Source organism: Protopterus annectens, chromosome 3.part1 (assembly GCF_019279795.1).
Source record: "Protopterus annectens isolate FY-2018-M chromosome 3.part1, PAN1.0, whole genome shotgun sequence".
Taxonomy (NCBI): Eukaryota; Metazoa; Chordata; order Ceratodontiformes; family Protopteridae; genus Protopterus; species Protopterus annectens.
The window spans coordinates 610624668-610641717 of record NC_056732.1 but is presented as its reverse complement, the minus strand read 5'-3'; the positions used below and the strand labels follow the sequence as shown (position 1 = coordinate 610641717).

Genomic DNA, 17050 nt, shown 5'->3' with positions numbered 1-17050 from the left:
TTAACAATGACATTTTCCTGGACTTAGTTCATGAGTGGCTTGTACCAGAAGTACAACTTTATCTTTCTCTACTAAACAAATATCTAAATGAGCTTTGCACCAATAATCTAAGCAGGTGTGTTTCTCCACATTTATCCTCAATATTCCTATCCCCACAGTGAGTAAAAAAAAAAAAAAAAAGCCAGAAATGCCGTTCTGACCTATGCAGCATTAGATGCCCTGATACGGAGCCCGCTGAGGACATAACCTGTTCTGCTGCCTTAGTGTGTAGACTTCCTGCACAGAGCCAAGGCTCACTTTACACCCCAGTCTGAAAACTATAAGGCTGACAGCATGGATCATTTAGCACTCACCCTTTAGGCATGTGCTGTCTGTGGATATACTCCATATACTAAGAGAGGCAAGGAAACCAAGTAACAAAGGAGCTGCACATGGCTAAAATGAAACAATTCTCCTGTTTGTGCTAAAAAGAGCTCAAGAGCTAGTAGATGCATTGAAGTCCATGATTCTTGACTACCTGTCATTCCTTTACAAGTCAGGGTTATTTTATACACAGTTAAGGTACATATTTCAGCCTGTATGCCAAGGGAACCCCCCCCCCCCCACACACACACACACACACACACACACACACACACTCCTTGTTACCAATGAAGCAGTTACTTGAGAAGGTCATGCATCTCAGACCACCTAAAAAAAATTAATTGTAGAAGTAACTTCTGCCAGAAGAACTTCAGAAATGCAGTCCTTAAGGTACAAATAGCACTTCCTCATCTTCCATAAGAACAGGGTAATCGTGCATACTAACTTTACCTTCATGCTTCAAGTTGTGACAGAACTATGTTTAAATCAGGCTGTCCACCTACCTGTGTTTTTTCAGCTTCCCAAAACAAGGAGAGGAGGATTGTATAGTCATTTGTTGTTAACGGGTAATTCAGATATTATTTGAACGGCTGTTCATGTCCTTTGCAAATGCGAATGAGGAGAAGCTTATTTCCAAACCGACTATTTGAAAGTGACTAGCATGTTGCACTTGCTTCTTTTAAACCTTTTTATGGCAAGGGTTCAGACTTGTGCCTCTATGTCCACAGCAGCCACCACTGCATTTATGAGAAGGTCAAGCTGTCCATGTAGTAGCTGCATGATCATCTGTACGCACCTTCTCCAAACATTAAAATTTGTACAGCTCTTTAGAGCAATGTCAGAGTTTGCCACAGCCATCCTACAAGGCCTTCTGCAAACCACTCCCGCAGACTACTTCCTTTCAGGGCCAGCCACCAACCCAGTGGTCTATAAGCTTTGAAAATCTACTCAAGTGCCATTACTGAACCAGTGTGAAACATATGATAAACATAGTACAGTTGAGAAAGATTTTGCCATAACTGTACATTAGAGAATATTCATGGTTGAGGTTAGTGCTTAACAAGCCTGTCTTTTCCCTGCTTTTGGAATGTAATCACGGCACACAATGTGCTACAAAAGATTTATTAATCAGTTTCTCATATGCATTTCATGGACTTGCACTCCTGTAATAAATTACCTCCCCAAAGACTTGGTTTCATCTGCAGAGACCGACCAACTTTCCATGCCATGTGTGGACTTTGAGATGACAGCATTAAGCCCCTAGTGCCAACCCTTTAAGACACTTGTAAACCTCACAAAGAGATCCCTCTCACTTGCACTCTCTACTCTCTACTAGCTAACAATTCCTGCACCTACTTACACAGTTTAGTGTGCATATCTAACCTCCTTTCCCAAACGTGACAAGAAAAGTGCAGTGGAATACCATGCCAGAGTCTTTGCTGAAGTTTAGTTTCATCATATCCATAAGGTTATTTCTATCCACCTCCCTAGTTATCCAGTCATAGAGTCACATAGAGGTAGTTTGATGGAATATTCTGCTGTAGAGTTTCACTGGAATCTATTAAAGACCTCATTCCACTCCAGAAACCTTGTGAGCCTTGGCTTTAGAACTGCAGTCACCAGGTTGCTTATTGCTGAAGTCATGCTGACTGTTCTTTAGTTCCCTTGGTGGTTTCTTGCCCCACTTTTGTAAACTGACTCCACAACTGGTTGTTTCAATCCCATGGGACCACTCTTTTCACAGAGGATCTGCTGAAGAGCTCTATTTGAGGTTCATCTAGCGTGTCAGCAGCCCTCTTGGGGATCATAAGTGGGCTTCTATCAGGCCCCTGTCCATGTCTTGCATTAGTGGTGGGCTTCTATCAGGCCCCTGTCCATGTCTTGCATTAGTGCCCTTAACACGTTCTTCATATCCACAGCTGTTATCACCTCATCTTTCCAATCACTGTTCTTCTCTGTCCTGTCTTCTGAAACTTATATCATGCCTTCCATTTCCTGAGGACTATTGTAAACTTTTCTCTTCTTTGGAGCTGGATCATGGTCAAATGTGGCCTTAGGCAGGGCGATGGATGATCCCTCCCCCCCAGTCATTCCAGTGTCCCATTACTTGGCTATTTCTCCCCAGTTACCATAAACACTGTTCAAATCTCATAGTGTGCATACTGTTTTCTGCTTTACTTCTGCAATGATTACAGATATTTGGATTTAATTTAAAACTTTTATTTCAAATCTTATAGGACAAACACTGATAGACATTTGATACACAAAGCAATACAGTCTCACAATGAAAATAGATATAGACTTAGCATTAAAACTTCTCTGTCCTTGAAACTCACATTCATTGAAACAGCATTGAAACCCACATTCAAAGAAAATGCATCTAGCCAGTGGTGGATAAAGTTTACCTTTGGGCTGTTTTCGAATCATAGGCCCATTGCACACATTTTTAGGACCATGCATACAGCATTTGTTCTTTGATTCACCTTCCTGATTGTATTAAACTCTATTCCTTGCATAATACAGCACCAGTTGTTAGAGCATCTTTTAAATTTCTAGTTTTGAACATTTTTCCAGTAAGCAATGAAACAAAACTTATGAACCATTAATGACAAAACTGCCGAATTCAGAACATTTCAACCATAAAAGTCCACTCAAACTGTTGTCATTACAATCCACCAATATCAGTCAATATGCACAATCTGTGCAGAAGTAAATGTCATCTGAATAATTCTACATTAAAGAGATCTGTAACTAACGAAGAGGTTGTTGCTAGCAAGCAGCTTTATATTTCAGTGTTTCATCTAGAAATTTAGTGTCTGTTGCCCTTGAAGAATATGTTGCCTACGTTACATTAAAAATGGTAAAAGCTGCTAATATTGTAATAAGGAATGGATGGGATGCTGACAACAGATTCATAGTTACTAGGCATCTTATCCAAAGGAGGACATACTCAGGATTGCTGCATCCCCTCCCCCAAAGTGCAACACAGCATCAGCAATCCACCTACATACTGTGGGAGTAGAACCCACAGCCTTCTGCATGTAAAACAGGTATGCTACCTGTTGTTCTACTAACAATGCTTTTAAATTCTAAAGCACAATAGCGATACCGTTTGCTAAACAAAACAGTTGCACATTGTAAACAGACTTAGCATGAGCAGCAGTAATGTTTTTCTTTTCCCTTGAAGCTCACAAGTCCTGAAAATGCACTTGAAACTTGATTCCTTGAAAAATGCACCTAAAACTCAGTTCTTTGAAAATGAACTTGAAACTCAATTTTTTTTAACAGCTAGGTAGTTGGAGTAGAGGATTCAGGCTTTTGTTTCTTGTAACTAAGGTGCAGGGTTTGAGCCTGAGCAAATTAACTAGTCACCTGCTATCCCTAAATGAGGCAATACACACACACACATACACACACACTTTACTTGTCCTCCTTTGTTCTATAGAAGAATCAAGATCCAAGCGAGTCTACATTCAACATTCTGGCAAGCAGCAGCATAGTACAGCAACATCTTCTTGCATTTAAATTCTGCGCATGTGGAACAGAAGAAGTAAACAACAGGAGGTCAGTGACACATAAAATAACAGGTATGTGCGACCAGATGCAGAGGGCATTCTTAAAGAAGAACTCCCTTATCTTAAAAAAACAAGCAATTTTTTAAAAATTAAAACAGTAAATGTGACAGTCCACTGGCAAATGGGCCCCCTCCCAGCCACTGGGCCCTAGGCAACTGCCTTGGTTGCCTAGTGCTGGATCTGGCTCTGTTCTTGCTCCCCTGCCTCTTTAAAATCCGTACCATCCACAAGCTAAGTCACCTGCTTTCTCACACGACTCATTTTTCTCTCTCTCTCTTTCTCTGTCTGTCTGTCTGTCTCTCTCTCTCTCTCTCACACACACACACACACACACGCACACACACACCCACACACACACACACACACACACACACACACACACACACACGCCAAAACTTGGCCCCCGTCTTCTTAATACCTGCTGTTAGACTCATCCATTTTTCCTTTGGCCTTCCTCATGTACTTTGTTGCCTTATTTCTTCCCTCTGGTCTTCCCCTTTATCTCATCAATCCTGGGAGTTGTTTCCTTGACCCTGATAGCTGTTTTCATTTCCCTCATGAAGTACATAGGATTCTTTTTCTCTTTGTCTCCACAACTCTCTTCGGTACTTTTTTTAAATATGCCTTTCAAACATCTTTTTATTATATTTCGCAGCTCATCTTCTCCCATTTTTTTCCACTTACAGTCTAAAACCCTTGATGTTAACTCTTACAGCTTTCTGTAGTTTCAGCCACCAAAATCCCAAAGTCTAGTATTTGTGCCCAAGCCTGGTTACTTTTTCATGGCCAGTGTGGACCACTTTGAAGACTGGTCATTGGAGTCTTTACTTATACATCCTTCTCAGCCTCCTTTTTGCAGAAATTCATATTCAAGATTCTCTCTTACCTGGTTCAAGCTGTAAGACTCTTTTCAAGCCCTTCTAGATTGAATTTTTAATTAGCCTGTTTTCTCTGCCCATCTTCATGGTCAGCTACATCAGTATGTCTCAAAGAGACTGAAGTTTCCAGCAATAACTATGCTATTCTTTCCGAACTTTCTCTTAGACTGTCCTTAACAAGCTCTTCAGCCCTGATATTTGTACTGGGTGGCCTGTGGAGCATATCAGTTTACCAGCTCTCCCCTTTTCCACTTTTAACTCTATCACTAAAAAGCTGACATTGACTGCCCTCTTCCCTTTTGCACCTTTAGAAGCTCTACACCTCTTCCCTTTCTTCTTTTACACTGTCTCTTTCTAAGCTTCGCCTGATGTGTACTGACATACCCCTTTATCTTTACTCACCTTATTATTCCTAATTGCCTTCTATCCCTGGGTTACTTTGTACTGTAATATCGTATTTTTGACCTTGAGCTTGGTTATCCCAATCACATCTGCCCAACAATCAGATGACAGTGCTTCTCATTCAGCTATTGTCTTATTTAGGCTTTCAACAATGCTGAAGGCCAACCTAACCCTCCTAGCATTATGGCCTTCCTTCTGTGGCTCCTTGCTATAATTAGTTATCTCCTCATCTTGTCTGTGAGTCTCCCCTGCATTTGTCTGCTAGGCTCATATTGAATCTCTTCTATTGCTATTATTTTTCCTTGTGTTTCTTTTCTGAATGTCTCACTGCCTTCCTTTAATTGACCTTTCCCAGCTTTGGTCATAATTATATACATTAGCCATTTTTTTCTATCCTTTGTTTAATGTTTGCTTGTTTAAATTTGTATCATTTTGAAGCTTTAAGAAAAAACACTGTAATAAAAGTTAAATTGAGATGAGTACAATAATTTCCCTGTTGCTTCATTGCTGCCCTATGTTACTTCCCTGCTGCCTTCTTTCCTCTATGCTATTACTCTGCTTTGTCCTTTGTTTCCCTAAAACCTGGATCTCTTTAGGTATTATTCCCGTATCATTTACCTTTGCCTTTCAGCTGTGCTCTCTTCCAGGTGTATTATCATACCGCATGTCTGTTCTGCAATTATCGTTATTTATTTTTTTATAAATTTCTTTGTCTTTTGTGTGATGCCTGTTATCAGTCCATGGTCTGCATTGTTTCTGTACAAGTTCCAGTATAGTGTTATGTAATTCATCTCATGACTGAATCTCTGTGTAAGATTTATAATATTTGTTATTACAGGAAATGTATACTGCCTTGTGTGATGTGTACTGGATTATGTTCATTTTGTTTCATTTTGAGAAAATTAAAAAAAAAAATGAAAGGATAAAGAAATGGAATGACAGAAAATAAAAAAAGAAGCCTCCTGGTCTGTGCATATCATCCCAGATCACTGCATGCCTGTTTCTTAGTTGTCTTTGATTTTTTTTTTAACTGTTTGCTTTTTGTTCAGTTCCTGTTATGCCTCATTTACTATGCATTTTCTCTAATCGTCCTCATATAACATTGAATAATTCTCACGCTACTGCTGTGTTTATTATTATGTGCTACATGAATCAAGTGCCATGATCAACATTTTATGATGCCCGCTTTTGTCTTGGTATTTCTACTGTACCATGTACTGTCGTCTGTACTTGTATATGCCAGCTTAATTTCAGTCTGAGCCAGATACCATTGAAGAAAAAAATAAAATAAAAATAGATGAAGGAAAGAGAGAAAAGTACAAAATGAAGGAAGGAAGCTGTAATGTGGTCAAAATACAGAAACAGCAAACACAATCACTGCCATTAAAGCAGCTTTTTTCCCACGCCAGTCAGAGTTAACAAAGAGAAGTTACACGATTCTGATTTCTTATACTTAGGCATCTACTCTCTGACCAGGTGTAAATTAGAATTTTGTTCATTAAATATGCTTGTTAACTGGCACAAGATGGTTACACGAGTCAGGAAATGGCTGCTACAACAGTAATTAAACATGTGTAACCAATTAGTGGGTTTTCTACCGTGCCACTAGCATATAATTTGCTGAGCCCTTCTCTGGGAATAGATGAAAGTAGGTATAAAGAGTGTCAGTTCTGTTGGGAAAAATAATCTCATGTTACAGCAGAACAACATTAACTGAACTTTAAATATATAATTTCAGGTTTCTTAACAATCCATTGAACTCTATCAGTTAATAATAATACCATCTAATTTCAGTGCATATTTAATGAAGACACACTGTATCTAATAACCTCAATTAATCTCTGCATTTAATCACCCTATAGCTTAAGGGACATTTGTGTTTATATATCATATTTAATCGTGTAAGCTATGCTGCCTAACACATGCTTTGGATGCATAAGAGAGTGGTGAAAATGATGAGACCTTTGTAGCATGTTTTTCACTAGTATTGAGACAGAAAACATGATTTCCTTACCTGTGTTATGACAAGTGCGTTTGTTTCTGCTTTTGACTGCATTTTTAAGTAAAAGCATTTCAGTTAAATTTCTAAATAAGTTAAATAAATGCTTATTGATTTGCAAGGTTATATAGAATTGCATTAAATCCTTGGTGTCTCTGCAGTGCATAAAGATAATAAATCGAGCTAGTCCAAGACCACACTTGAAAAAGAGAAGCCATGTTTTGTCCTCTCAGGCTTTGATTTCACTTTGAAAGGTTACAGATTAGTTTAGCAATGTTAAGTGAAGTGGCAAAGGCATCTCTAATTTTGCTGGAAATGAGGAAGCTTGATCGTAAAGAGAAACCCTAACGAGCCCATCAAAAGCTTGATTTGTACCCAACAGACAAGGTAACTGTGAATTGTATGAAAATATTGGAAATCAATGGCTTATATGGAATTTCATTAAGCAGCAGTATCCGCAATTGATAGAGCCTCATAATTTGATGGATTGCACAAGGAAAATGATTAGCTAGGTAGAAGGACTTACGGAATACACACAGTGGGCCCTGAGATGTGCTGAAGTGGGGTAATTTGTACAAAATAAAAAATATTGATTTTACTTATGTACAAAGTCTAAAAATGAAAGAACGAGAGATGTTTTGCAGGTCATTGGCTGATGCAATCTTTTCATTTTTTTAGCAGCCCCAGGGGAAGGAGCAGATGACGGAGACAGTGGGAATGAAAGCAGAAGTGGAAGTGAAGAGACACATGTCTGTGAAAAATGCTGTGCAGAATTCTTTAAGTGGCCCGACCTCCTAGAGCATAAGAAGAACTGCACCAAAAATCCATTAGTTTTGATTGTGAATGATGATGAAGAAGCTCCACCCTCAGAAGAGTTTCCAGAACCTTCCCCTGCTAGCTGTCCCAGTGAACATACAGAAAGTGAAACTATTGATGAAAGTGTGCTGATAGAAAACAACGAGAGTTCTGAGGTGAAGAATGCAGACAGAGAGGAAGACGAAGAGCAGCATGAGCAAGAAGAAGAACTAGAAGAAGAGGAGGAGCCTATGGAAGTGGAAGCCTCTGCTGACAAAGGTTACCACAGTCAGGTTACCTCAAACACACCTACTTCTCTACCTCAGATTCCGGAACCATCTTCCATGACCAACTATACCATGCCAAACACTAATGTTACTTTAGAGACTTTGCAAAGCACTAAAGTGGCAGTTGCACAGTTTTCACAGAACGTGAGGTCTGCGACTACAAACTCTAACAGTGGGATGACAGCTGTGGCCATACCAATGATAATGGAGCAGTTAATGGCACTGCAGCAGCAGCAGATTCACCAGCTCCAGCTAATTGAACAAATCCGTAACCAGGTTGCAATGATGAATCGCCAGACACTACACCCAGCTTTAAACTCAGCACCACCTTCTCACAATCCAGTGGCACCAGCTGCTAGTCAGCAGCCTGTATTTCCTCCTCTTCAGTTACCACCTGTGGTTCCACCAGCAGGGCCAGGGCCAACTAGCAGCAATCAACCATCCACATTTGAGAGTTCACAACATGTTGCACAACCAACATCAGGAGCAAGCACCCCGAACTTACCCACCAACATAACTACCCAAACAGAGTCAAGTCTACCACCATCCTCAAACACAGTTCCATCTTCAATCACACCTGTTTCTCTTTCAACTTCAAGTAATGGTTCTTCTCAGCCTCAAAATGCTTCAACCCCACCCATACTTGGACACAGTAACCTTCTCAGTTCAGCATCCACCTTGCAAAACCCACTTCTACCTCAGACATCGTCAAACAGTGTGATCTTCCCAAACCCATTGGTCAGCATTGCAGCAACTGCAAATGCATTAGATCCTTTAACTGCACTTATGAAGCACCGTAAAGGAAAACCACCTAATGTGTCAGTATTTGAGCCTAAATCAAGTTCTGAAGATCCATTTTTTAAGCATAAGTGTAGATTTTGCGCCAAGGTCTTTGGAAGTGATAGTGCTTTGCAGATCCATTTACGTTCTCATACTGGAGAAAGGCCATTTAAATGCAATATTTGTGGGAATCGCTTCTCTACAAAAGGTAACTTAAAGGTTCATTTTCAGAGGCATAAAGAGAAATATCCACATATTCAGATGAATCCTTATCCTGTACCAGAATACCTTGATAATGTTCCGACTAGTTCTGGGATTCCATATGGAATGTCCTTGCCTCCTGAGAAGCCAGTGACAACGTGGCTGGACAGCAAACCAGTGTTACCAACTATACCAGCACCGATTGGACTGCAGTTACCTCCAACAATAACAGGTGTTGGCAGTTTTGGAGACTCTCCGTGTATTACCCCCATGAGTAGGTCACCACAGAGGCTTTCTCCTGCTTCTAGTGAATGCCCCTCTTTATCCCCAAATTTTAATAACTCTGACTCTAATATTCCAGTAACATCTGAATCTCCACAGCCCATTCTGAGCAGTAACTGCCTTTCTAAACCTGAAACTTTAAATCTGCCCCCCATAAGTACAAGTTTGCCCCCAGTAAGTACAAGAATAAGTGAAAATTCTACAAATGGACAGATGATTTCAACAACATCCAGCTTATTAACACCTTGTATTGGAGAAAATACTTCAACAGCCCTCACAAACTCTGTGCTTCCAGATATACCCGAACAATATAAAGCAAAATTCCCTTTTGGTGGGTTGCTGGACTCTATGCAAACATCAGAGACCTCAAAATTACAGCAACTAGTAGAGAACATTGATAAAAAAATGACAGATCCAAACCAGTGTGTCATTTGTCACCGTGTCCTAAGTTGTCAGAGTGCTCTAAAGATGCATTACCGAACACACACAGGGGAAAGGCCTTTTAAATGCAAAATCTGTGGTCGTGCTTTTACAACAAAAGGCAATCTTAAAACACATTTTGGAGTTCATCGAGCAAAACCACCACTCCGAGTTCAGCATTCTTGTCCAATATGTCAGAAAAAATTTACAAATGCTGTTGTTCTTCAACAGCATATCCGTATGCACATGGGTGGTCAAATACCAAACACACCATTACCAGAGGGCTTCCAGGATGCCATGGACTCAGAGCATTCTTATGATGATAAAAATGTTGAGACAATGAGCAATTGTGATGATGATGATGATGATGATGATGATGATGAAGATGAAGATGATAATATGGATGAACAGTCACTCGAAGAGGAACCAGAATTAAAGGATAATGCAGATGAGTCCTTGAAGCCTTTGATGCCCTTTTCAGTTTCATCTCCTAAGTCATCACCTTCAGTAATCTCTAGCATTGCTGCCCTAGAAAATCAGATGAAAATGATCGATGCTGCCATCTGCTCTCAACAACCCCCTAGCCTAAAATCCATAGAAAATGGCTCTGGAGAAAGTGACCACTTGACTAATGATTCTTCTTCAGCCAATGGGGATCTTGAAAGTCAGAGCGCTGGCAGCCCTGCAGTCTCAGAATCATCTACATCTATGCTGGCTTTGTCCCCTGTAAACAGCAATAGTGAAAGTCAAAGATCAAAATCACCATGTGTTTCCAATCAGGACGAACTGCAACAAGGACCGCTGAAGTCTGAAAAGCCTGACACTCCACCACCTGCTCCTGAAAATGGAGGCGCGCTAGATCTGACGTCTACCAACCCCGGCAGACCAGTCATCAAAGAAGAGGCACCCTTTAGCATGCTGTTCCTGAACAGAGAACGTGGTAAGTTTAAAAGTACTGTTTGTAATATCTGTGGCAAACCTTTTGCTTGTAAGAGTGCATTGGAAATTCACTACCGCAGCCATACTAAAGAACGTCCATTTGTTTGCACAATCTGCAATCGTGGGTGTTCCACTATGGGTAATTTAAAACAGCACTTTCTGACGCACAAATTAAAAGAGCTTCCTTCTCAGTTATTTGAACCCAACTTTACTCTAGGTTCCAGCCAAAGTACTCCTAGCCTGGTCACCAGCACGTCGCCCGCCATGATCAAACTAGAAGTGAATGGCCACAGCAAGCCGATCTCCATCAGCGAGGGTCACCAGCTTCCAGTTGGTCTTCCGGTTCCTGCAGCACCACAGACAGCGATGAGTCCAGGCATCTCTCCTATGCTGGCACCACCTCCACGGCGGACGCCCAAGCAGCACAACTGCCATTCTTGTGGGAAGACATTCTCCTCAGCAAGTGCACTACAGATTCATGAGCGAACCCATACTGGTGAAAAGCCATTTGGTTGCACAATCTGTGGTAGAGCTTTTACCACAAAAGGGAATCTTAAGGTAAGGAGCTGTCATAACTTTAAAAACCTCTAAGAAGACCCATGGGGATAAAAATACCTTACCAAGACAAGAAGAAAACTGACTGCTAAATGCAACAGCATAGACATATAAAAATGTTGAACATAAAGTTGTGGAAGACTTTGAAAATTTAGTGTCAAAAACAGAAAGAAAAATTACAAAACTACATTTTTGTATGTTCTGCTTTGTTATTAGCTGACTCAAGGGAATTGATATTAGTGTGAAGCAGTAATATACCTAACAGTCATAAATGAAAAGTGCAGTAATCCCAATGTTTTAAAAGTAAAGTTTTATTTTCAGAACATAATTCTGTGTATTATAGCAGTCATGCATGTTACCATAAAATGTACTTCTTTTTTATTATTTTAGATTCCCCTTTCTTAATTTTAATTTTCACCTGTTTTATTAGAATTTGCCTACTGTTTTACATTTAACATAATATTGTTGTTTAAGTAAAATATTGATAAGTGTTTAAGGGTCTGTCTGGTGCTTAATCACAGCATTCTGTTGTTTGAGCGGATCTTTGAAGACTGCCAAGATATTCTGACTGAGGATCTTTTTCAAGAGTGCATAAATGGGTGTTGAAAATAGAAATGTAAACATGGGACCTGTCAGTCATTTAATTTGAGCTAGATACTGCTTTCTAATCCCCATGACATTTCCTTTGAGGGATAGAGCTACTTATCAGAGAATTTTCAAACCTTATAGTGTGATGAAATAGATGGGAAGGACTACAGTGTAGCTGTGAGACAAGAAACAGCAGATGCAGTACCTGAAATAGAGGCAATATTTGACCAAAAGCTAGTAGACGTTGAAGGGAAAGGTTTATAAAAAGCACATGACTGATTAAGCTCACTGTGAGCACATTAACACAGATGGCAAAGGAGTCTTCTAGGGCTAACCCTCTGGTTAGAAGACATGCAATTGTGAATGGTGTCCTTAAAAGAATCACAAGTAATTTCTCCAAACCTTGATTATAGTCTCCAGTTTTTAGTGAGCACTAAGTCCATATCTTCTCTACTAAAAAAGCAATCCAGTTGGCGTAATGGTCAAGGTCTCTACCTCACAGTTACAAGGTACAGGGTTTCACTCTCATGTCTAAATATTGGCTAGGCTTGTAACAGTCTGCAGGCTGAGAGCCTAGCATTTAGTTGAGGTTGGCATAATGGTTAAGGTGTTTACCTCACAGACATAAGGTTTAGGGTTTGATTCTTACATTTGAAAGGGATATTGGAAAGGCTTAAAATGGCCATCAGTTAACCTAGTACTTACCTTTGAACCTAATATTTTCTTTTGTATTCCTAGCTGCTTTGGAATATTTTTAATTCTGTATGTTTAGGAAGTAGCATTTGTTTTAGCTACTTCCCCTTACATTGCAAGAAGTTTATTTTTTTTAGAAATGGGTGTTCAGTAGCAGTGTTCCTTCATTACATAACTAAAAAATAATAATAAAAATAAAGATTTAACCCCAAATAGCTAATGGTGAGTTTTCCTAGGTAAGAGAAAATATGTGATCTAAAATGGAATAAATGAGTGCATTTTTATTGTAACATGCCTTGCTGTGTTAACGTAGAAGATCTACAACTGAGCACTGTCTGCATTATTTCAGGTCTTTTTTCCACCACACTGAAAGACTTAAGTTCCAGTATCATATGACTTTCTTTACAGTTTAATGTATCATTCTCAGAATTACTGCAGTTGTTAATCCATTTATGAGTCTGTTTTTGTTGAATTATTGCAGAATGTTCAGAAGTAACCAGCAGAAGCGGTTTCGAACTTAACAAGATTGGCATGTTCGAAAGGGAGTTGTTTTTGCACTTTAATTGTATAATTATATCTGGATAAAGTCACTTCATCTAAGAATGTATATCTAAAACCTGATATTTTTGAGAAGCTAAAAAAGAAATAGATTAAGAGAATTATATTGTGTACCTCTGTTTAGCAGCATATTTTGCAAATCAGTATTATGTGCAATCACATTTAAGTAGAACTAAAAGTATTTTGTACTGTTAAAATACAATGCTTGCAAATCTTACTGATTATTTTGCCAGTAGCAGTTTATTAGCATTATAATGTGTTATATTAATTTTTTTTAATGTTTTAAAACTAGGTTCATATGGGAACCCATATGTGGAATAACGCCCCTGCTAGACGTGGTCGCCGACTGTCAGTGGAGAACCCTATGGCTTTATTAGGTGGTGATGCGATGAAGTTTTCAGAGATGTTCCAAAAAGACTTGGCAGCTCGAGCAATGAACGTTGACCCCGGTTTTTGGAACCAGTATGCTGCTGCTATCACTAATGGTCTTGCCATGAAAAACAATGAAATTTCCGTTATACAGAACGGAGGTATTCCCCAGCTACCAGTGAGTCTTGGTGGCAGTGGTATTCCACCTCTAGGCAGTATAACTAACAGTATGGACAGATCACATACAGCTAACAGTCCACCTGTTATCAGTTTGGACAAATCAAGTACAGAGTCAGTTGTGAATCGACCCTTTAGTAGGTTTATTGAGGACAGCAAAGAGATAGGTATTAACTAAACTGGAAGTACATTTAAAAAAAAACAGCGTTTGGATCCCATTGAAGTACAAGCTATGTACTATATCATGTACAGTTTTGAGATACAGATTCAATGTTTTTCCAGAAGCATCTAGCTGTCCTTTCTTTGTTATTTCATATACGTCAAGAATACCATTTTCTTGATTGCTAGCAGACTCTCTCACATTTGCATGAAAATTTCTTTCAACAGTGAATTTGACTGTTTATCGGTATATTACAAAAACAGCATTTCAAGTGTACAAGACGGAAAAAAATGATGCTAGTCATGGAAAGGACTGGTTATCGGTATTAGAACAAGGAAATAAACTACAATTGGTTTTGCATCCTTGCAGACTCACTGTTGGTTGAAGATGAAAGGGGCCTGGACTGTAATGTCTTTATTATACAATCTATTGGCCGGACTAGTTCATGTCACATAGAAACTTGAACATTCGTTTTAAATCTAGTAATATTAAAAATTAATTTTTTTTTCCCTATTACTGTGTAATACTGTAGTGTCCCTGTCTATGATATTTATAATGTTAAGACTTATGCGGGTAATTAACCACATATGACCCCCATTCCTTGTAAGATGCTTTTGTACCGCAAAACAAATACAAGGCAGTGTAATTCCCCATCATTTCTTTGTTTTTGTTTTTGCTACAGTCATAAGAGGTTTCATTAAAAAAAAACAAATTGTGATGCTCTTTGGGTACAGAAAGCATGCTTTTCATTTACAGTGTCAGTAACAAAATGAGTTGTGTTTGAAGCTGCTATGTGGACAGTTATTATAAATAAAATGGAATGTTTGACTGTAGCTTAAACAACTAGAAAACAAGTTGCAGGCAAATATGATTTCTAGATTTTCCACAAAAACATTATAAATAGTTGTGATTTATACTGAATATTATCAAGGCTGTATAATGAAAGTCATGTTTGTATAATGTGGTTGCAAACTGTTTGTTTCTACTATTGCACTTTTAAAGAAATTTTTTATTAGGGGAGCTTTGTCTATAATTTGACAAGAAACAAAGGTGTAAACTATTTTATAAATAGTTCTTTTACTTCGAGAATTAAAAAAAAAAAACATGCTGTTTATAGTTTTAACAAGGTCAGGTTTAAAAAGACTCTAAATTGTTTGTCAGACACAAAAGATCCATGAAGCTATCTGAAGAGTAACAAACCATGCATGCTCCATTTAATATGATAAGGCCTGTCAATTCCAGGGTTGAAAAATAAAAGACCATTTAACATTTGTGTAACTTCTGCCCATGACTGCCGCCCAACATTTCTGTTAAAATAAATCCTAAGATTTTGATGCTTGTAACAAAACAAGGGAATGCAAAACTATACAGGTTTAACATTTTTGAAGTCTGTCTGACTAAAAGACAAAAGGGATGTTGTCTGCCTAAGTGTATCAGTAGTCTGCACAGGGTGGTAAAAAAGTAATACTTCCTGTAGTGCTGTTTTGTTCAGATTTCAAAGGTCAGCAGAAATACTTCTTGTTTTATTTGTCTTCTTCTATGATAACTGTAAAGCACAATGTCTTCTGGTAACTCTGTCACAACATGCATTCTGACTCATTCGTTTATAAAATGCGTCACACGATTAATGTAAGTATCCACTGCAATCTAGGATACCAAGGGAGGCTAGGGTCCAATCAAAACTTGAACAGAAACTGTTGCTGTACTACCTCATTTTTGCATTGAAAGCATGGTTGACTCTGACGTTGTGAACATCATCTAAGCAATTTATTCAAGATATATGAACGATATCTCAGTACCACAGTATGAAGAGGTGCATGTTCTGCAACATGAAGAGAGCAGTCCTATCTTCTTGGCCAGGACTGGGAAACCTCTTCTGGCCAGATACTCTGTTACAACAAAACTATCAGTACTGTACGCTGATGGACTGCATTCACCGAGGTGTGATCTAAGAACAATTTTTGAAGTCTTTAATTTTGTTTATTTCTAATAGAAGTAAACATCAGGCTTGTATGAGTCTATTTTCTACAGTCATACTTAACATGACATCCCTAAGTGCTGCCAGCTTTAGGCACCTGGGTGGGTCTGGGGGCACTGAATGCTGGGTGGGTCTGGGGGCACTGAATGAAGGGTGGCTTATTATTGCTGTATTTCAGCAGTTGAATGTTTTAATTTATCTGTGTCATTTTTGATGTGAATATCTTTTTTTGTTTTTGTTTTGTTTTGTTAGTATTTGGTACCATGTAGTGTTATTTCTTCTCCCTAAAGATATCTATAAGTTAAAGAAATGTAAAGTGGTTGTAAATAAGATGGTTCCTGAAAGTACAGTAAGACTGAACCCATTTTGTGTTCGGGGATTGGTCATTCCTCTCTGCATGGTGAAGAGAGACATTATTTTTATATTGTGATACCATGTAGGGTTAGGAGCCGCCCTGAACCATCTGGGAATTGTTACCTAGATCCAGTATTTTTTATTAAACCTTGTTGGCTTGACACATCTACTGATTGAAATGGATGTCTTAGTCTAGGTTACTATTTTTGTCATAAGGAATTGAATAAAATGCAGGATGTAACATCATTTTTGGAGTACTTCTTTTTCTGTGTGTCTGTGTGTTGGGGGGGGGCTTTATTAACAGTTTATGCCCACATCCATTTCTTCAACAGTTTTTGTGCTGGTGTCTGGACCATGGTTATCTGTACATTGCAAAATCTAGAAAAGGCAGCTTTCACAAGTAGATGTAATATTTTCCTTAAGAAAAAAAATAATTTGAAAAACAATTTGATTTATTGTTGAAAACAGATTAGTGAACTACTGTTATTAAATAATGCATTTTGATTTATCATTTTGTTGATCACTGAGGACTAAAACATGCTTGCATATCCCTGCTCCTGAATATCTCATGCGTTATTGCATTCCATGGCATTGCTCTCTCTTTTTGGAATGGACTCTTTTTTTTTTCTTTTCCAGACAGGCGCTTATTATATGTTGTCTGATACAAACGGAAATGTTTATGCACGTTTGAAGTGTT

At 38.7% G+C, this 17050-nt stretch overlaps 1 protein-coding gene across 4 annotated transcripts in view; it reads left to right on the top strand.

The window, feature by feature from the left end:
- SALL3 (spalt like transcription factor 3) overlaps positions 1-16599 on the top strand; it is a 116568-nt gene extending 99969 nt beyond the window's left edge. For 2 of the 4 annotated variants that reach the window (XM_044066991.1, XM_044066993.1), the window contains exons 2-3: positions 7896-11479; positions 13608-16599. In XM_044066991.1, the coding sequence (XP_043922926.1) occupies positions 7896-11479; positions 13608-14039 (4016 nt within the window). In that variant the 3' untranslated portion in view covers positions 14040-16599. The remainder of the gene's footprint in view (positions 1-7895; positions 11480-13607) is intronic. The other 2 variants (XM_044066992.1, XM_044066994.1) reach the window with 2 other exon arrangements.
- Positions 16600-17050: the final 451 nt, after the last annotated feature.